This window comes from Dermacentor andersoni, chromosome 11 (genome assembly GCF_023375885.2).
Source record: "Dermacentor andersoni chromosome 11, qqDerAnde1_hic_scaffold, whole genome shotgun sequence".
Lineage (NCBI taxonomy): Eukaryota > Metazoa > Arthropoda > Arachnida > Ixodida > Ixodidae > Dermacentor > Dermacentor andersoni.
Window position 1 is genome coordinate 123986245 of NC_092824.1, and position 21584 is coordinate 124007828.

The 21584-nt window shown below is 45.9% G+C and overlaps 1 protein-coding gene across 6 annotated transcripts in view; it reads left to right on the top strand.

The window, feature by feature from the left end:
* Positions 1 to 21584, top strand: part of g (adaptor-related protein complex 3, delta 1 subunit-like garnet) — a 316686-nt gene that overhangs the window by 113694 nt on the left and 181408 nt on the right. For all 6 annotated transcript variants that reach the window (XM_055075585.2, XM_050186104.3, XM_050186105.3 and 3 more), the window contains 4 exons: positions 9488 to 9591; positions 11315 to 11525; positions 12395 to 12540; positions 21481 to 21570. In XM_055075585.2, the coding sequence (XP_054931560.1) occupies positions 9488 to 9591; positions 11315 to 11525; positions 12395 to 12540; positions 21481 to 21570 (551 nt within the window). The remainder of the gene's footprint in view (positions 1 to 9487; positions 9592 to 11314; positions 11526 to 12394; positions 12541 to 21480; positions 21571 to 21584) is intronic.

Genomic DNA, 21584 nt, shown 5'->3' on the forward strand with positions numbered 1-21584 from the left:
ATTAAGGAAAGTTAAATGCTACATAGCACACAGTGTAAAGGTTAATGCAAGACATAAGCCAATACCGCATCAGCTATTTCAGGAGAGGAATTGCACATAGCAACATACATTAGAAAATACTGCTACAGATATGTTATGCTTCTAGACAGTGACTGGTATTAAGCATGAGCAAAGAATCGGTTGACCTTTAATGTTTGGACGAGGAAGAGGAATGATCTCTGACAAGAATGTGGAATGAAAAAGCTTGCATTCGTTGAAAAAAAAAATTATACTTGGCGCAAATTGAATTTGGCTAGGCCAGGAAGCTCGCTAAGGAAGGGCAAGCTGATGGAACTCTTCTGGCCAGTGTCGTCTGTGCTTGTTCAGAGGTTCCAGGTGCATCTGAAGACAAAGAATTTCTGTTGTTGAGGTACCTGGATGACTCGGCCAATATCCGTGCTGGTGGAATGATGGCGGAGGTTCTTTTCACTCTTGACACAGTCGTCCGTAGACCTGATATCTTATCCAAATTCTGGAATGGCTTCTTTGTTCATGGTCTAACAGCCTTGGAAATTCAGTTCCAGCCCCTTCCTGTTGGTGTAGATGGGGGCTCCCGTGATGACCAAGATGTGCTTGGCACAGACTGTTGGGGCAGAACCGTGACACATGATACAGCAGAGATTATCCAAACTCGTATAGTGTTTTCTTTTATGTTCGAACCAATTATACTGAACTGTAAATACGAACAAACGTTCATATCATCTGCTACAAACAAATTACATGTATCTCAAGACCAGCAAGCCAATACAGCATATATCAAGCATATTTATTTCTGAACCAGGTGTTTACCTTGTAGTAGCAGCCACCGCACAAGGACCTTGTTGCAGCAGGCAGCAGCTTCTGTTTAGTGCATGGAGTGTGTTGCTTTATACTGGTGCTGTCCTCATTACTGCATGTCTAGAACAGAAATTTTGACTGCATCAGAAATTCAATAAGCACAATTTTGCAATATAAAATGCAAAAAAGTGTGATATATACATTGTAATGGTTTGTGACTACAGAACACATGCAAATGTACACTGTTTGTTCTAGGGGGCTTAAGCAGCATGGTAAATAAATATTGTTACTCTCCATAAAATGTCTGCCTAACTACAATGTATGTCAACAGCTTAAGTGTTATTAACCTATGAGGGTCGAATTATTTTGAAAAAAACTTTCCCAGGTGGTCAAATTATTTTTTTGCGGATCTTGAATGTCCAAAATGTATTAAGTCGGGAATAAATAGTCAAAAATAATTAGGAACAGTATTTTGGTGTCGGCATCACTCAGAATTGAAAAATGTTCAATAGTATTTCCGAGCGTGGTACTCCTTGTAACACGGGTCTACGCACAGCGCCTTATCGCAGTCTGCACACCTAAAATGCGTGTCTGTTCTCTTGAAGCGAGGAGTTGTGTTGGCGCACACATGCCATCTCTGCGTGCGGCTGCCTTGGGCAGAGGTCTGAGGCACCCTCTTGCGTAAGCACGTTGCCGCGGAGAGCGAGAATACCTCGCGAACGGCGCTGATAAGCAAGTGGTGATAACCAAGCTAAGAGAAGTGCCAATCAAGATAGAAATCAACTTCCGCCGCCCCTGCGAGAGCGTGCCGACAAAGAGAAAAACAACGTTTCGCGCGCCTCCGTTGCGATCACGCGGCGGAACCGAAACCGCGAAAGCGCGTTGCCACTGAGAGCGGGAATACCTCGCGAACGCCGCTATAAGCAAGCTAAGAGCAGCGCCAATCGAGATAGAAATCAACTTCCACCGCCCTGCAAGAGAGTGCCGACAAAGAAAAAAATGACGTTTCGCGCGCCTCCGTTGCGATCACGCGGTGAAACCGAAACCGCCAAAGGGGCGTTGCCGCAGTCTGAGCGACGCGCTGAAGCTAGCAATCAGCTCTGTTTATCTCCCCAAGAAGGTAGCACCAATTTCAAACGCATCTTGTAAGTTCTAAGAGGTGGCAGCACCTCCCGATGAGCGCTCATCGTCATTATGGCGCGAAATTTCAAACGGCGGGTCGGAACCGTACCCGTACGGCAAAGACCTTGCGGGACAGAAAACCGCCGCCGTACATGTACGGCTAAAACCTTCAAAGGGTTAAAATCACAAATGAGAACATTTGTGCACTCGTTTCTACTAGAAGAGATCACACTGCTGGTTTCACAAGCAAATAGATGAAAGACATGAAGCTATTAGAAATTAGGCATTATTTTTCTGCATTAATGTTATGCACCGCTTCACTACTGCAAAAATAAATGTCCTGAGGTAAACCAAACTGAACAGCAAGAACATTTGGAAGCAACAGGAACGAAATTTGGGTGAATTATAATGCGTGCAACAGTTTAATACTTTAAATTCTGTTCTTTACCTTCAGTTTATCAAAGGGTTATTCGGTTCTGTGGACGAAAGAAGTTGCCGGCAGACTCGAAAAAAAGAAAATATATTGATAAGTCTACTCAGTCACCCATGGCTACGGCTACAACGAGATGAAAAATGTGACGCATGTTCCGATATCGCTTTCTCTTTCGTGGATGTGTGTATAATAATGGCCTCTCAAGTGAAAGTTTATTTCAGAAACAGCAACGGAGGGTCCCAACTGCCCATATGTACTGCAGCATCTAGTTCGGTAACTTGCCTCCGCCTGTAAGTTAACGTAAGTTAATGAGACATAGCGATTACATAGCGATTGAAGCAGTGATGTTAAACGACTTATCAGTATTGCCGTCCCCAGTCGCAGCGGGACCCGGCTCCCACTCCCATTTCGATGCAGAAGTGTTCCACATGGCTCACGACTGAAACCTAGCTTTCGGGCTTACACCCCAAGTTAAAAACGCGAGATATCGAAGCGCAATAAACTGGTTTTAGAACAAAATAACCAACCAATGCACGAACCAAAGAATCCGTGCCTGCCGTGCATGCGAGCATACCGGTAAAAATTTTAAATCCAGGACAGAGGTCACGTGCGAGGTCGATGATGCTGAACACTATTTTGTGTTTAAAATGGCAAAAAAACACCAAAGTTGATAATCTTGCTGTTAACAGCGCAAAATGTAGACAAGAGACGAGACAAGAAAACACCACAAGCTTGTCATCTTGTCTCGTCTCTTGTCTACATTTTGCACTGCTAACAGCAGGATGGAAAACCAACAAGCCCAAGCTGCTATTCTAGCGAAAGTTGGTAATAAAGAGTACAATGTAAAATTAGGAATGATAATTTTGTACCCTTTGTCATGTAATAAAAACGCTTCGTTTATTGTTTGTGGGATTCTCCTCCCATGCTCTTGGGACAAAGGAACCACAACACAGTAGTGCAAACAATCACAAGGGCATTTATTGCACCTTTCATAGATCAATGCCTGCTAGTCGAGTTGCTATCCCCAAAACGTGCCGATGGGTGCGCAACAACTCTAGGAAGTTCGACTCACTGCGACCGGATAGCGAGCGAATATGTTCGCCCCCATGCTGGATCCCAACGCATGGTCGTTCGTGCGTTCGGTCACGCGAACTGTAACGCGTTCAAAGGTGGCCACGCGAGACGGTCTCGCAGCAGCATGGATTGGTGCGTGCGCGGGACGTCCGCGGCACTCGCCGACCCACAACCCCAAGAGCCAGCGCCTTGTGTTTCCCGCACCCAAGTAACCCTGCCGTGAGGCGGCGCTAGCAGCACAACACTTGCGCCATCTCTCGCATTGCGCTTCAACCACTCCGGCCGCCACGGGCGCCAGGCCACGCGGCGAAGCCGCACTGCAGGAGATGGGAGCTATGCGGGAAAACAAGCTATCAGGGGACGCGTGAGAGTTGCGCATCCCCACATGTTGAAAAAGGTTTGTAGGTTAAAATTGCGCTTACTGCGGCACCTCTTGCGGCAGATAGTGCGCTCAGTGGGGAACCTTTTTAATTGGTGTACTATGCCTGTTTCTTTAGCAGCGCCGAGCGGTCGATTTTTTCGCCCTCTGTGGCCATTTGTTGAACTTGACAGTGTTTGGGGCCTGGAACTGCACTGAAGGAGGAGCCAGCGAGCAACATGATGATGATGATGATGATAGTGATCTAAAGAAAGGAAAGCCGCTTGATTCTGCAACCCGTGAGGGCGAACAACATGCGAGAGAAGTGGTTCTTGTGGGGGGGAAAGGATGAAAGGCTGGCACTATTTTCTGCAGCCCTTGCGAGGAGCACACGAGACATTCATTTGAGAGACCGCCAGCCGTTTCTGCACAGGCCCCTGTAAAGATGGGTGCGAGAGAGATAATCTGGGGGCTTTTGTTCCTTGAATATACTGACACGTGTACTTGTCTTCATCGGGCGACATGTTTCACCGCCTAACAAATGTTATTGCACAGCGCAGGACGCGCTTGCATGTGTCGGAAGTTTCTGGAATGTTAGCGATGGTTCCATCCACTGTCTGTGACTGAACCTTGCGTGATCTGATTGCATGTGTGCGCGACACGAATAATGTAGAACTTTGTGGATGGCGTGCGGGTCAGCGATTAGTCTGGAACATTTGACGATTGATGTATAAATGCCGACGCGCTTGACCCGTTGATCAGATTTCGACGACCGCCGATCGTGTTCACCACTACCGTTCTTTGAGTGTAGCCTGTTCTTGAGGGCACAAGTTCACCCAATAAAACACTTGTTTCGTTAATCACAGTTTTGCTGCCTTCTTCATTGTCACTACCACGTGACAAAGGAGTCTGCTTAGGCAGTACGGAGGAGGTTTCTTAGTGCATGTTGTAGGCGTTTGTCCCTAGGCGTTCTGGCTTTGCGGAGTGAAGTCGAGTTTGTTTACGCTTGGACGCTGACTGCCGGCACGGTAAAATAGGTGAAGCAGCGAGCACTGACGTCCGATTTGGCGACCGCTGTGTCGACCGCTGTGTCGGACAGACTGTCTCGCCCCTGCGGCACTCATTCTATGTCAGTCGTGGCGGATCATAGCTTGCGACCGTAGTAGAGCCCGGGCTGCGTACAGTGGAACCCCGTTCATACGTTTTTCACCGGACCGGGGGAAAAATACGTAACAGCCGGGAAAACGCAACAGTGAGGAAAGCTCCGAAAATGAATGAAAAAAGTGCAGCTTCAACTATAGACAATTTATTTCCACAGAGTGCGCTTAGGACTTAAAAAAGTCCAGAATGGTGGCTTGCCGTTTCTTTCGCTCGCTATAAATCGCCACACGTTTCTCAATACCCTGGAAGGCCGCATTGCTGTCAGCGTCGCTGTGAGGTGCGACGTACCTGCGGAGGAGGTCCAGAGCCGCGACGGCTTCTCCAAAGCTAGGATTTGGCAACTCCCCGGCATCGTGCGGCTCGTGCTCCTTGTCGTCACCGCACCACGGCAATGGCAACGGACGAACGAATATACGCAGGAAATTTTGCCCTCTTTGGCGTAATCATGCTAACGTGCTAACGATTGTTTAGTATTGCTGCGGAGCGCGCGCGTCCGAGCAGCCCGATTGCGCGCAGCGCGGCGTGGGAGAAACGTAAACAAGAGAGGAGAGCAGGCCCGATAGGCGGAGCAACGCCACGAGCAACGCCAACTTCCGGTTTCACTTTAGCTTCACAAAGAGTGACGTCAGGGCCTCTCCCGAGTTTCCTTCCTCCTTGAGTCGACCCGTCCAACAACCAAGCGGTGACTGTAATCACAGTGATGATAGTAAGATCATTTTTCACGAATGGCCACTTAGCGGCGGCCTCATGCGGCCTCTCGAACTGGCGTGCGGCTTCTTGCAGCCAGTTCCATAGCCAAGCCCGGCCAAGCCCAGCCAAAACTCGTCAAAAGCCAAAATGGCGGTTGGAGCGCGTTGTCTACTTTAGCCCAGGCGGGTTCGGGGTGCTAAGTTGCGACGTATCATGCGGGAACGTTTTCACAGCTACAACGTAACAGCGGGGTTCCTTATACATTGGATCCTATGGAAGCTATGCCGGGACCGGATGAAAACGACGTAGCAGCCGGGAAAACGCAGCAGTGAGGAACGTAACAGCGGGGTTCTACTGTATATGGAAAATCTGGAAGGCAGAACACCTTAGCAAGTCTGTCCGATGTACCTTCAGAGGCAAAGTTCTGACTGGTGTTGCAGAAGTCGCTGGGCACTGTAGTGCTGAACTTAGCGTCACAAGTTGGCGGCTGGATGTAAATATATTTATTCAATCGTGTTTTTTTACTAACTGTAACAACCTGTCATTATTTCGCATTATTGGCGGCGCCTCCAGGACACCAAAGTGACAACAGGGACACCAAAGCTGGTGTCCGCAGGTTGGTGTCCGCGGGACTGGTCCGCAGGTTGGGGCTCGGTGAGGCTGAAGCGTGCCATGGGTGTATAAGATTGGCTGTCCGCGAAAGCGGACAGCCAATTTATTTTAGACGAAATGAGCACCATGAAATCGACTCATCATGAGATTATTATTATCAGCCTATTTTTATGTCCACTGCAGGACGAAGGCCTCTCCTTGAAATCTCCAATTACCCAAGTGACGCCCTCTATATTTAAATTTCGGGTCTTAAATGCTATGCCTTTGCTGGTTGAAAGCACTGGATGCGAAGGCCGAAGCATGCTAGGGTGTATGAGGTTGGCTGTCCACGATAGCGGATCGCGAATTTTTTATGCGAACACCCCCTGGCACACTTCGGCTTCCACGGCCCCAACCCACGGGCCGCACTGCTTCCAGCCCTGCTACCGCTTGGGTGCCCCGGAGATCCTGCGCCAGCTGCTTTAATATAACATCAGGTGCTCTCCTGAGGCCTCCGTTTGCCGGTTACATGTGCCCTCCCGGAGCAGTGCTTGTAAAAAATCCAATCTATCGTCGCGACGAAAAAAGCGACCCGCGACTTATATAACACCAGTCAGAACCTTGCCCCTTCAGACACAGCTATCACCAAATGGTGTGTCCATGCCCATTGGCTCACCGCGCGGGCAGTTAGTGGCGAAGAGTAAACAAACTCGACCGCACTCCGCAATGCCGGCATGTCTAGGAGACAAACGCATAAACACGCGCTAAGAAACCTCCTCCATAGTGCCTAGGAAGACTTATATATTCAAGGAGCAAAAGCCCCGAGATTTTCTCTCTCACGCCCGCTCTTACTCGCGCCTGTGCACAAACAGCTAGTGATCCATCAAATGAACGTCTCGCACGGCTCAGCACAATCTGCTTGCGGCGCAGTTGGCACTGTCCATTTGTGTTTCAGAGGGTAGGGCAGTGTAGGGCTATGGACGCAGCTCATTCATGTTCGGGGGAGGACGACGGGAGAGAGCCGCACGGAGATGGCCGGAAAATGAGTGCGCGGCAGCTGTTGGAGCAGTGGCCTATCGTGCAGTGGCTCGAATTTCTCGTTTCTTTTTTTTTTTTCATGGATTTTGCATTTCACTACCGTTCAGCTCGGACACCCAGCAGCCAGACTTCATCGTTATAACCAATAATGCAGCATCGGAGCATTGTAGTAAGCGGGTTATTTCACCATGGGAAACATACAAAGGTCGACGGTGCAGCAGCTTCTCATTGTCATAACTGATATGCTGTACTGTCAAAACCGGTATCGTTATAAGTGGGTTCGACCGTATTCAATATTCGCACACCCCTACCTATAACGTAAGTCACCAGAGTCGTGAATTTCCGCCCTGTAAGTAGTACTGCGCTATAACCAAAACATTTTCAAAAGGCTGTGCTTGTGAAAACATGTAGACCAAGCAGCCACGGGAATCGAAGCATGCAAGTGGGATGTGCCCTCACTTTCATTGGCAAGGTGGTTCCTTCGCTTTCGAAGTGCCATGCTGCCCCTGTGTAACATTTTGTGGACTCAGCACCAAACTGCAACTTCGGCCGCAGACTCCCAAATACACGGCGCTAGTTAGGTCTAGCCGGTGGGGATGTCTGGGGAGTGGTTGGGCGGCATGCTGTCAAGAAAAGCTTGCTCTTGGTATTGATACATGCATATTGAGTGTTTCTTGCGGCCGATGCATGCGGGCGCCCCGACGAACACGACGAATGCTCTCTGGCTCTCCAGTTGTCCGCAGTACTGGCCAGCTCTGCAATTACCCTTTGTAAATATACTTTGTAAATAGTCTCCAGTCTTAATCCTTTGTTCGCATAACAATGTTATTCATATCTGTAGACTAATAAATAGAGATGTGGCGCAAGAGCATGCACACGAGCTGAACTGACGGCAGTGCGCGAGACGCGGGGTTCGCGGGCGATCAGCCGGCAACTACCGCGAACACGTATAGCAAGATTTTTTATGTACGTATACTGGTAAGAATGGCAAAACATCACATCTAGACAGTGTTCTAAATTGATGAACTTGCGAAACACAGTTTAAACTGACAGCATCGCGGGGTCAAAGTCGCACACATGGTATCTGCACTTCACGATAATGTGCATGCAATGGGTGAATGCAAAGTACTCTGTCAGCCTCGACTGATTTCTCTGGTGCTGAAGTTACAAAAAAAAAAAACTAATTGATTTTACCGTCGAAATTCCTTTTTCTGGCATGCTCAATAATTCTGATATTTTTGAGACCCCTTAGTATCCCAAAATATCAGTTGGTGACTACATTTTACCATCTGCACACAAACTGAAGAGCCAAAGGGCGACAGTGCACATGCATTCTGTGCAGACTGTGCGCCAGTCTTGCGCGTTAGTCTTGTGTGGCTCCACGATGAGCAGTGTGTGTAGGCATTGAGCTCTATGGGAAGATAAACAGGAGTCAGTAAAGGCCGCATTATGTCAGGTCCTTCTCTGTAAGTGGTTGTGTTATAAGTGGTCTGAGCTGTACTTCATTTGTGGAAGGCTGGCAGTCAGTGTTGGGTCAGGGGCAAACACACAAAATACAGCACAGCAACCACGAAGTCATTGGGAAACTAAGGCCAAGGCAGGCACTCATAAAAGCATGCAAGTACGTGAGTACAGTAGTGATCTTAGTCAGGCAATGGGTATAAAGCATGTGTGCATAGAGAGGGTTTGAGAGAACGTGAGTGGGGAATTTTCGTTTCTGATATTTGTAACATTAAAATAACAGGTACAAGTTGGGCCCTTTTTAACTCCTTTCAGGTGTGCACTTATTTACAAACATCCAACATCTAGGGCAATTCAGTGGTGCTCTGTGTTTGATGTATTGTGTAAGCCTTATCATTGAATTCATCTAAATTTAATTACAGAATTTCACAGTAGAATTTGATGCCCTGTCAGTGACCTTTTGTTGCTTGCAAACCCAACATTGTGCTCTTTCTGCCCACTCCTAATTTAAGTAATTCGTGGGTACTGCAATAAGCTAACAGGAAGGAGTGCAATGTGATGCCAGATCACTCTATTCCAACTATTCCAAGATCACAACTATTCCCATGTGAAACTGAAGTTCTTTAATATATTTCATATTTCAAGGTTCAGCAACATGCAGGTGTTCCGTAACACGCTACAGTGATTGCACTTTATTTTGGCTCTTTGCATGTTCAGTTGTCGTTAAGCCAGTGACTATGCAGGCTGTGCTGTTGGACAACACTCACCTGCTGATGGGCAATGGCCAGAGAAACAGCATTTGTGAAGTTCTCTACGCTGCTGCTTGGATCTGCGGAGAATACTCAGAGTGAGCAGAGGCCTTTTCTTCTGTTGCATTTGAGTAAATGCAATTTAAACTTAAATATTGCATCACATTATTAGTTTCTAACAATAATATATTAGCAGCAGCGAGTTAATCCTTTATTGATGAGTGTAGTCTACAGGCAACATACCAGAAAAACAAATTTGTTTTTCTTGCCGAGTTTCAGTATTGAGTACGAAGTTTCTGGCTAAATGTATTCGGCCAACACTAAATGACAGGCGGCAAGTGTCATTTGTTAGTTTAGAGCAGGGACACTGGACGAGGAAGAAGTTTGGCATGCAACTTGCTGTCTTTTGACAGCAAGGTCGGAGGGGACTACTGATGCAAGATATCCAGCTACAATGGTGCCCCACATGTGATGCAAAGCAAATGAAATGTGTACCTATGGATGAGATATGATGAGAGCTTTCTATACAATTTGAAAACGAAGCCTTACGTGGCTTGGGGTGAAGCCCACTTCCAGTTGCCTGCCTGGGGTTTCTTCCTATTGCTGAAAAAATTTCTGCAATATATTTTTTCTTTTAGTTGATTATGCTTATCCTTGATGTGTTTTGCACATTTAGATAGAAATCAAACATATTTTCTCGGTATTTATGTCTCGTCCTTAAAGGGTTAATTACAAACATTACGAGGGATTCATATTCTCTATTTGGTCCTGTCAAACCAATGCATTATTTCATGATTTCAAATACACCTTAATTCACAGTGGAAGCACCAGCAGAGTCTGTTGGTACTCAATAGTTTCACGGGGTAGTCATAGTCAAGAACACAGTAGCAAAACTGTGAATGGCAAAGCTAACTCTTCATTGGGTGAACCTGTGCCCAGAGAAACAGGCTACACCCAAAGTACAATGATAGTGGCGAACACAGTTGGCAATTATAGAAAATCTGATCTGCCGGTCAAGCGCGACAGCTTTTATAGATGAGTCATTGAAGTTTCTAGATTAATTGCTGGTGCCCGCATGCCTTCCAGAAAGTACTACACAATTTGAATTGCGCATACTATCAGATTGCACAAGCTTCAGTGACAAAAGACAACAAATAGAACCATCAATAACATTCCAGTAAGTTGCAATCATGCAGGCGCGTCTTGCGCTGAGTGATAACTTTAAGCTGCTAGCAGGTGAAATGCAGTCCCCCAGAAAACGATAAATAAGTATGTGTCAATTGTGCCAAACCACAGTGAGCGGAGAAAAAAGAAACACAACAGACTCCCAAGAATTAACATTAATTTGGGAGAACTGCAGATATATAATACAGGAAGTCATGTGTACAGTGCACTGGATGCAAACAAATTAAACTGAAAAAAAAAAATACAACAAGAAAGGTCAGAACTACCAGACCCACATTGCCTTAACCCTGTTGAGCTGTTAATACTTTGATGTTAAGGATTTGCCCTTCCTGTAACTTTCACAACTTATGCAAACGACACTTCAGTTACTCTACTGATATTTGCCACAGTGAGAGACAAAATGTGCTTTTGCTCTTCACAGTTGTTCAAACCAGCATTGCAGTAACACAGCCCTTACCTGTGCACACTCACTGATCTCAACAGCGGGGTTGTTCCTTTTCTTTTGAGAAATACAGGTTTGGCAGCATTGTGATCGCTGAACGTTTGACATGTCAATCTGTTCTGTACTGCTTGGACAGGCAGAGTGGCTTGACAGATGTTGCAGCAGTAGACAGACATGCGTTGTCTTTGGTCCAGGCTGCTGCTGGAGCCGCAGTCGACCCTGGAGGCCCTGCTGCGTCCCCGGGCGAGCCAGCTTCCCCCGCACATCCAGAGCGCTTATGTGCACAATGCCCTCAAGCTCTGGGCCCGCCTGCTAGCTGCCCAGGAGGAGCCCGACTGCAGCCAGCTGCTGTCCGAGCGGCTGCCCCTGTTTGTGCAGAGCGGACACCTGGAGGTGCAGGAGCGAGTGGGTGCACCCTCCATCCTTTTCCATCATGCATTGCTTGGCTGGGGTTTCAGAGTTAGCTAGCTGCTGGAACTGGTATCCAAGGGTCACTGCTTGCTCAGCTATTGTAAACAGCAGTTATTGGCCAGTTAATTTGAGCGCCCTTCCCTCACTCTGCTTCTTTTCAAACTTGTTCGTTATCTTCTGCCCGGGTGGAGTGTGCCATGAACCTCAAAGCTGCCATAATGTCAGCATTAGTCAGACATACTGTTGCTCACTCATAAGTAGGCATAAAGAACTTAGCAATTTTGGTTACTCTTGAATTCTCTCTAAATAAAGGTTTTCTTTTTGCTGAAGGTGCTGAGCCTGCTATATTATAAGCAGAACACTGCGCACTCTCTACAAGTGCTTCACTCTATCTGGTTTAAAAAGCAGCTTTGCTCGGTGCTGCATGCGACGACCTCGGGAAGCATTAATTTTAGCTTCATTTGCTATCTCATTAATTATTGTTCGCACGTAACAGTGGAGCTGGAATATCTGGAGTTTGGTTCACTGGTAGCACGCACTAAGGCAAAGCTGTTCCTCTGATGAAAGCTTGGATATCAAGCTCGCTCGTAAGCTTGTGTAAGGCCAGCTTGGAAGGGAATGAGGAAATGTTTGAGTGCTCTATTCTTTCTGAACTGCACACATTATCTTCCCTTGCGCATTAACTTCTTAAAATGAAATGGGAGTGCCAGGCGTGCGTGACTGCTCCTGCTAAGCCACTTGCCTATTTTTGGTGCAATTTTGCACAGCAATTGTGAAAATTGAAGGTTGGGCTGGTGCCAGCTCGGCCAAGGCTAGTGCTTGCTTATGCTGGGAGCCTCAGCATTGCTTGTTGGCTCCTTCAGGCCTGCTGTGCCCTGAACTTGGTGAAACAAGTGAGCAAGATGCACGCACGTGGCGAGAGAGTGGGTGATGAGCTGCAAGCCCTATTTGCTGGTGAGCTCAATCCAGTGGCGCCCAAAGCACAGAAGAAAGTGCCTCTCCCCGAAGGGTAAGTCTCCGAAGTTGTGTGGGGTTGAATTGGGTGCATTAAGATTTTCGCAGCACAGAACAGAGGCACCGCAGGAATATGACGTACTGGCACATTATTGCAGAAACAGTGGACTTGATTGATGCTGTGTGCACCTTTGTGTCATACTAGTGGCACAGAGGCTATATAATGTTTTTGATTTCCTTTACTTTGTCATCTAAGAATAACCGTAGTGAGCCATTGTTATGACATAAATATAATTTCATTTGAGATACAGCATAGACCACTTGTTACGAAATTCGCCAGAGTCTCGAATTTCCACACTATAAGTGATATGGGGCTATAACCAAAACATTTTTCAAAGGCTTTGAACCTACAAAACATGTACGCCAAGCAGCTGCATGTGTCTGGAAATTTAAGCATACAACTGGGATGTGCCCTCACTTTCGTTGGCGAGGTGGCTCCTCTTCTTTCCAAGTTGCATAGAGCCACTGCATAGCATTTCACCGAAACTTCCGCCGCCAACTCCCGAGGAGACGGTGCTGGTTAGGCCTAGTTGGCAGGGGTGTTGGGCAGCATACTGTGGGAAGCTTGCCCTAGATATACAGTGGAATCTCTGTAAACAAAAATCACTTAAATGGAACTGCCTTTCAAACAGAACACGATCCTCATGGTTGGTTGGTTGGTATTTTATTCATGACATTGTACTCAGATTTGTCTCTCAGTAAATGGAACTACTGTTAGAGGATGTAGTTTACTGGAAGCATGCTGAAAGCGGTGATACGTAAGCGCGATGCGATTATACGCCGGCATCAGTTGAAGGCAGACAACAAATTAATAAAAACTTAGAGCACTAAAAACACGAAAGACGTAGAGAAAGAAACACGCACCAGACGCGCTTTTTAGCGCTCTTTTATTGATATGCATTACCAACCAGCCCACCTAACCATCCTTTTGCAAACGACAAGTGTGACCGTAACTGTTAGAAAGTATTATTTTGTCTGTCAAGTCGACGTTGCTGCGATTCATGTTTTCCAAAGTGGTAAAGTATTCCTGCAATAATAGCTATGTGCTTTCGTTGTTTCCTGTCCAACTGCTTTGGTATTTAACCAGTCAAAACGAAACCAATTGGATCGAAAACGAAACGACGCTTTTACACGTGATACGCAGTTCAGCATGTTGCCGTTGCCATGCGTGCGCTTTTGATTTCCGAAGCATAGAATAAAGCACAAGTGTATATTATTATATAGCAACTTCAATTTTAAGCAATAATTATGTTGTACTTAATACCAGCCAACTTACGTACAGTAATCTCATAGACTGCATAAGAAGTACCAAGATTTTACTGCCAGGCCTCGCCACTTACTGACTTTTAAGACTTTTTTTTGCCAATTCAAAATTATAATGCCTACTTCAATCACGAACAGGGTGCTGGATTCTATCTCTATAAATCATGGTCATTTCATTTCTATCAGGGTCTCACAACACATTCTGGCCAGTTGTCAGTCCCTTTTTAAGCTTCCTCCAAGTTTTTCTTCATTCATTTCGATAGGTTCGCCCTCTGCAGCGATTTGCTGGAACTTGTTTCAGGTGCCAACCGAGTAGTGTTCTGTGTGCAAGCATGATGTCGTTGTTGTGCTTGTCAAAGGTTGACCATCATGGCATCACAGACTGTTGGTAACGACGGGTTGCGCAAAAAGGGATTACTGTAGTCGTATGTGAAAATGTATATACAACCCAACCACAATGTATACATCCAATGTATATACGCCCAACCACACCCAGGCGTCAGGGAGGCTCTTTTGACAGGTATGGTTGGCATAATTTCGTGGTCTTCTGCTGGCAGCCGCTCGTACTTACGGCGGAGCAGGTCCTTAAAAGGCGAAGATCCGGGCTTGTTTCTTGACCATCACTTCACTGGCAGAGACCGATCGCGCATTTCAGCGACGTACGCTGCAAGCTTAGCCTACAACTCCGGAAAGCGTCCAGAGTTGGCACGGGGGAAATTCCTCACTTGCCGTCACAGGTGAAAATTTCGCTTCGCTGCAGTCGCCACTCTCGCACCACCCGTTCAGAAACATCGCACTTGGCCCGCTGCGCAGTGATTTGTTTCTTCGTCGTAAAGGATGGCAGCCCTCTTGAACGCTGCTGTGAACAATTGCCGAATGATTAGTGGGCCTGGAGCACTCATGACAACTGAGGAAGCATGGAAGTAGCATGTAGCCGGCAGTCAAGCGAATGCGTCAAACCAGTGCCTTTGGTCATACTATAGAGAAAGCTAAGCGCAACAGGGAAAGAGAAACCCGTGACCCATGAGCAGTGTCTGCTCTTCCATGAACTACCGATACTCTCTGCAAGCGCCGCCGTTATAAGGGTGCCGCCGCGAATGGAACAGCGGCGCTTCCATCAACTATCGACACCCCCTCATGAGTGTTGTGTGCACTGTAAAACTCTCAAAAATGTTGAAAAACCCTTCTGAAAAGCGAACAAACACGCGGGATAGTGAAAAGCTACGGGTAGAGCGACAGAGCAAACATAAAATTGTAACTACGTTGTAGCTCCCGTTGGTCTCACTTTTTTGGCGGTGCCATGTTTTGGTTTCGATTGTAAGTCGACCCCCCACTTCAGATTTTCAAATTCTAAAAAAATGGTCGACTTACAATCGTGTAAATACGATACGTGTGTTTAGGTTAGTCCACCGTACGTCTTCCCGTTTTCTGGGTTTGCTCTATCAGCATGGAAGTGCCGACTGCAAAGACACGCCGAGGGTTCATCACGATGCCACAATTAAAAGGAAAGTGATCACGTGTGCAGAGACGGGTGGAAATCGGGCCGCATCACGGGCATTTGGAGTTCCCGAAACTTGCGTGCGGAACTGGTGCAAACAGGAGAGGCGTTCTACTCCGGCGGCTGCTGCATAGGCACAGCCGCTGCACTTACTAACTAAATTAACAAGCAAGGAGTTGTTAATTGAGTTAGTAAGTCAATGTTTAAAAGTATACACGGCCAATAAAGCTACTAAGCTTCTGGTTATCTTGCTGAAAGTAACATTTTATCACCTGTGCAACATGGCTTCGAGAAAGAAATGTCCACTGTGACACAGTTACGACAGTTAATGATATAGCAGTTGTGCATGATAAATCGGGGCACATTTTTGTGCAGCCGAACCCAGCTGTACTGAACTTGCAAAAAAATGCCTATCAATTCAATATAGTCCATAATTCGATATAAGCCTGCTAAAGAATTAGACGTCGTAGAAGCACATGCCATTTATAAAATCACTTTATTGATGAAACTGCTTAGTTTCGCATGAAATAGTCCTGTATTTTCTTCTGCTTGGGCAATTTCTCTGCCTGCAATGCATGCACTTCTCGACATTGTCTAAAGAGTCGGAGCAGCTGAGGCCGCAACCTTCCACATTCGTGCAGAAGCACCGGACTAGTGCGAGTGCACCAATCATCTTGGAGGATGTGGGCAAAGGACCATCGTTGCTTTCCTCGTTATGCCCACTTTCACTTGTGCTCGGTACGATGTCGGCAATGTAGTCTTCGTTTTCGGGCACTCCTATGGTCGTGACACTATCATCTGCACTCACAAACTAGAGGACCATTGACTCGTCACGGCTTCCAGAAATTCTGACAGCTCGCTCCAAACTTCGGCAACACGGGCAATGGTTCGTCGTACTCGTCAGAATTTACAGTCATCAATGGGCACGCGGAAGCAATTTCGGATGAACCGCTTGTGCACGGCCATGTGCACATGTCAGGCGCGACAGGTACTGGGTTGTGAGTTTGTCCGCTTTAGCCCTAATCTCCCCCTTATTCTTCAAGATCGTGCTAAGAGTGCTTCTCGGAACCTTGCACACTGCGGGGTCATCCGACTTCTCACCACGTTCGACCCGATTCATGATTTTGAGCTTCACGGCGAAAAGCAAATTCTGCCACTTCATCACAGCAACACTGCGGGAGAAGGCCCACAAGATGCAAACACAATGAATCAGAAAAGCAGCGAGACAACTCGCACTTGCGCCATCTTGCACAACAAAGGCACAAGAGCCTCTGATTGGCTGTCTGAGCAAGCGCTGCCGGCAGGCCAGTATCATTTTTTGTAAGGGGGTGTCGACGACTCGCCTGATGGAGCGCGGTCGCAGTAAAGAGTGGTTGGATGGAATCGCGCCGTCGGGTCTCCCCGCTGCCGCGAGGGAAAGCCAACTTGGGGGGCACTTCTGCGCCACTTGGCGTTCAATATATCGGGAGTTGCTGCTATTTTTGTTCGATGTAAGCGTAATTTTTGCTATATGTATTCATTGTAGCTATACTGTGTTCAGAAATTGTTCGATATACAGAATAATTTGATGTAAATGGGTTCGGTATAGTCAGGCTTGACTGTACTTATTTTAGATTTCCGAAGGCATTTGATACAGTTCCCCACAGTAAACTTGTTTATAAACAGGAAAGTATTGGCGTGCCCACTGAACTTGTTAATTGGATTAATGCTTCCTTAAAACACAGGACACACGACATAGGTTCCCAAGGAAGCGTCTTAAGCCCGCTGCTCTTTCTAATTTATGTTAATGATTTGCCAGCTGCCATATCCAAAAATGTCTTTTGTCAGGCATTGCATAGGTGACTGCATATTTTAAAGAGCATAAACGAACAGAATACTCATAATATCTTAAAAAATTTGCTATTAGCTGTTCATCAATGGTGCGTTAAATGGAACATGCAACTTAACCTACATAAAACTGCCATCTTGTGAATATCGCGTAAAAACAGGTTTCTCCTTTCACTTCCAGCCTGCTAAAATCATTCTATTATAGAGGTCTCACATCATCAATAATTAGGGGTTACATTAACAAACGATTTAACATGGACTGCCCATATTTCAGACATTTGTTCCTCCTCATTTTCCAAGCTGTGCTTTCTGAGACGGAAGCATAGTGATGCTCCAAGTAAGCTTAAACTTCTTGCATTCATAACATTCGTTAGACCAAAAATTAGAGTGTGCATCAGTCTTTTGGTACCTGTTCATAAAGAAGAACATTTACCAGCTTGAGATGGTGCTAAGGGAAGTGATTAGGTTCATTTCTAACAAATACAGAAAGTTAGATTCACCACGACACTAATAAAAACCAGTCACATCCCATTACTTCAAGTATGCAGGAAAATTTAACTCGTCTACTAAACATATTGCATCCCACAATATTTAAACAGCTATCATCTAGACGAACACACCACACAGGAAGGCATTTGCTCAAGCCAATTTCTGCAAGAACTGAAACATTCAAACGCTGTTTTTTCTTGCAGACCGTTTCTGACTGGAACTGTCTTCCGGGGCCCATTTTCCAGTCCTCTGGTTTTATTAACGCTCTAGAACAGCATCTGCCCGCGTGTGTGTGTGTGTGTGTGTGTGTGTGCGCGCGCGCGCGAGCCTAAATTTTCAAATACGAATACTTAGCTTTGAATATGAACTATTTATATACACATGCATTTTTATGTTGGAACATTGCAATTGCATTGTCAATGATAAAAAAACTAGACCAGTGAGCCGTTATATTAAAACATTATGTATTTGGCTCATGATAACTTGGAAAATTTACCCTGTCTGCTCGCATAATGGTAGCACTTTTTTGTAAAAAAAATTGCTGCAAATTCAGGGGTACATAGGTTAAATTTCCCATGAAAAGAAACATTTTTTTTTTGCATCCCGCATTTGCTGCGGGATGACAACAGGTCAACAAACAGGCGGCTGCAGCTGTAACAGCACGGGACACCAAAACAAAAGTGGCGGTGGGCGGAGCAAGCCGAGCCTGCCGAACACGATTTTTTTTTCTTTTCGTGACTACATTAAGCGCATTGAAACAGTTTCTTCCGTATCAGTAATGAATAGTATTGTTAATATCTGCAAGTCTGCAGCAATAACGCAGCCATGTCCACTTTGAGGGGACAGAAACAGAGATGGGCGTGCTTAGCTGCCAGTGACATAGAAACACATGGCGAGTATGCTGCAGAAACTGCGGCATTTGTCTTCATCACTATCCTAATACGGCATGTTTCCGCTAAGAATGGGCGAATATCTTAGCTGTGTTACAAGCGTCGGTGTATAAATAGGGTACACTTTCTTAATGTATCAGTGTAAATGTGGCTACTATCGTTGCCCCTCACAATTTGTTGCATGCCCACGAGTGCAGATGAGAATAATCGAAAGGTCCCTTTTTTTGTTGTTGTTGTTGTTGACCACAACCATTATAAAGCCTACAAATAATAAAGCCAAGACAAGTTTGGTTGTAGCTTTTTTTTTTCATGGAAGTGTAGAAAGGGATGAAAGGAATAAAATGGGGCATCTGCTTCAGAATGTTTGGTGTGCGCAGACCGCTTGGTATGTCTTGAAGAATCGTTCGCATAGCATTTGACAGCATTCGATAGATGGTAAGCACTATCATCATTAGCTAGACTTGGCATACGACATATTGCTGCGGCAAGTTCGGGGTGCAATCATTACACGGGAAAGAAAAAAAATTAATTTTGACGACAAAATTCAGGGGTGCGATCATTATGCAAGTAAATATGGTAGTCATTCCTACTAGCTGTCCTCGTCAACCTGTGCCTTATTATACTGCATCAACTGCTGACAAACTCGGAGGTATTTCACCTTGTGCCAGATGTCACACATTGAACTTGCCATCAAGTAGTAAGCTCAGAATTTGGGGTGGCTCTGCAGAATATCAAAACAAAAAGTGCACCCTCGCTGTTTGCAAGCATATGCCCTTTGCTACTGAGAGGGTGGCATTTCTGCAAAGTTTAGACTCTTAGTAGCTAAGTGTGTTTTACAGGCGAAATTTCGCTAGCAGCACGAAATCGTCACAAAATTCAGCACAATATCGTCCTAATAAGCATAGATCAGATAGAAACGAATTCTAAGAACCGTGTTTGCTCCCGCACAGTCAGCAATATATTTGATTTGATTCAAATATATATTTTTCGAATTGAATAAAGTATTAAAAATACAATATTTTATAATATTTGAACTTTTCAAATATTCGCACACCCTTAATATTCTGTTTTATTCGTGGCAATCTCGAACTGCCATTTCTTGTGCCGCATTGTATTTTCATACTTTGTACAGTGAAACCTCGTTAAAGCGTAGTTGGCCGGAGCTCGGAAAAAGTACGTACTAAACGGTCGTACTGTTTAAACGAATTTGCATGAGATTGCCCACTTACCTGTTGAAAACAGAACTCAGAGAGAGTGCGATGAAAGGGGGAAAAAACATGCAGTGTTTATTCACTTCGCGCGACAAAAGTATTGTTTTCGTTTGATGCCACGGCGGCCTAGCACGACGACAGCGACCTCAAACTTACTGAAGCTGCGTGCCAGCTTTTCTGCCAGCACCCTCTTCTTGGCAAACACTCGCATGGCAGATTCCTTGTTGGCGTTACGTATTCCCCTTGCACACGCGCGGTAGTGCTGCAGAAGTCACGGGGCAACTTTTCATTGCGGGGTGCTGTTCTTGTCACAACGATTGCATTGATGAGGCTGACGTAACGCGCAGCTTCTTCCATTGTCGGGCCTGAATCGCCCGTGCTGTCGCTTTTCGTGTCGTCCTCATCACTGTCGCTAGTCAGCACTTTGGCAACAACAGTGGCAACAATGGTGAATAGTCGAACCTTGTAACCGACATCTCTTCACTGTTGCAGCAGCGCTGCCAAGCTACTTTGCATTCCAAATGCCACACACCGTAGTAAACAGCAGATCCCTGTTGCGGGCCAGCGCCAACTTCTTTGTGTCACGTTAGACAGCACGAACGATGTCTAATTTTTCTTCTACGATGAGCACCCGGCGTCTTTGTTATCCGTGCTTCGGCATGATGGGAGTCCTTGACTGCACGACGCCACAATGCTCTCTGGCACGGTGCCGAAATGATGTTGATGTTGATGTGGCTTTTCACGTTCAAACGCACAAAGCGCTTGGAGGCCGTTGTTCCGATCTCTGAGGCTTGTTCTGCCGGGCCGCCCGATGGAGACGACGCACTGCCGTGGTTGCGCAACGAAAAGTGGAAACACTATGTGTTAACCGATACTTACACGCAACAAGCTGGTACGGTTTATGCAGATGCAAAACACATTATGTTCAATAGCCACTGAGTCGGGGATTTTACTTTACTACTTTTAAAACGAAACTACTGTTTAAGCGGGTACAGTTTAACAAGGTTTTACTGTATAGCCCCTCCTGTATGTGCCAAAATGTTCACCTACTGTATTTCGAAATAAATAAAATATGCAGTTGACAAGAGCGTCACTGTGTTGGCATTCTCCATTGGCGGAGATTGCCATGGAGCTAGAAGAAATAAGCCATGTTACTTTGCACCACTTGGCTCATGCAAAAGCACAGGTGGTGGCACTGAACACACAAATACGAAGCCACACAAATGCACACAAAGATGCGACAATGTCTCCTAGACACACCTGCTTTGTGGACACACCACATGCAAAATAGCAACCGAAACTTAAAAAGAAACAAGAACCGTTCCTAGGTGATGCATTAAGATGGTTGCCCTGTGGCTAAGCTAGAGGCAGTGTTCTTGGGCAACCACTTTCGGAGATAATTTCACTTTCCCAAGATTTGGCGCTTGGATGTGTCCACTGGTACGGCCAACAGAGTCTCGGGCACTGTGCAGGGGGCTCCATCTTCACATAGTGCCCAGAGTCGGCTGTCAGCTGTGTACTTCGACGCATCACGTCTCTTAAAATCTCACGAAAGAAACTATCGCCGAACATAATTGCCCAAGTATACCGCCCCTAGAGTCTAAAAGTACCAATGAAAGTAGAAACTGGGTTGCCTTGCTGTTCAGCATTCTTTAAGTTTACAGAGCCAGCATGAAAAATAGTTTCTTTTTTACAACACAACATTAAAGAGAATTGACTGACGGTATCATAAAGCTACATGTGTATTTTCTGCTCAGCTTGGACCTGGACCAATGGATTAATGACCCACCCTCAGAATCTTCATCAGAAGAGGAGAATACAACTGAGATATTCATCAAGTCAGAAAGGTAAGGAAAAGAAG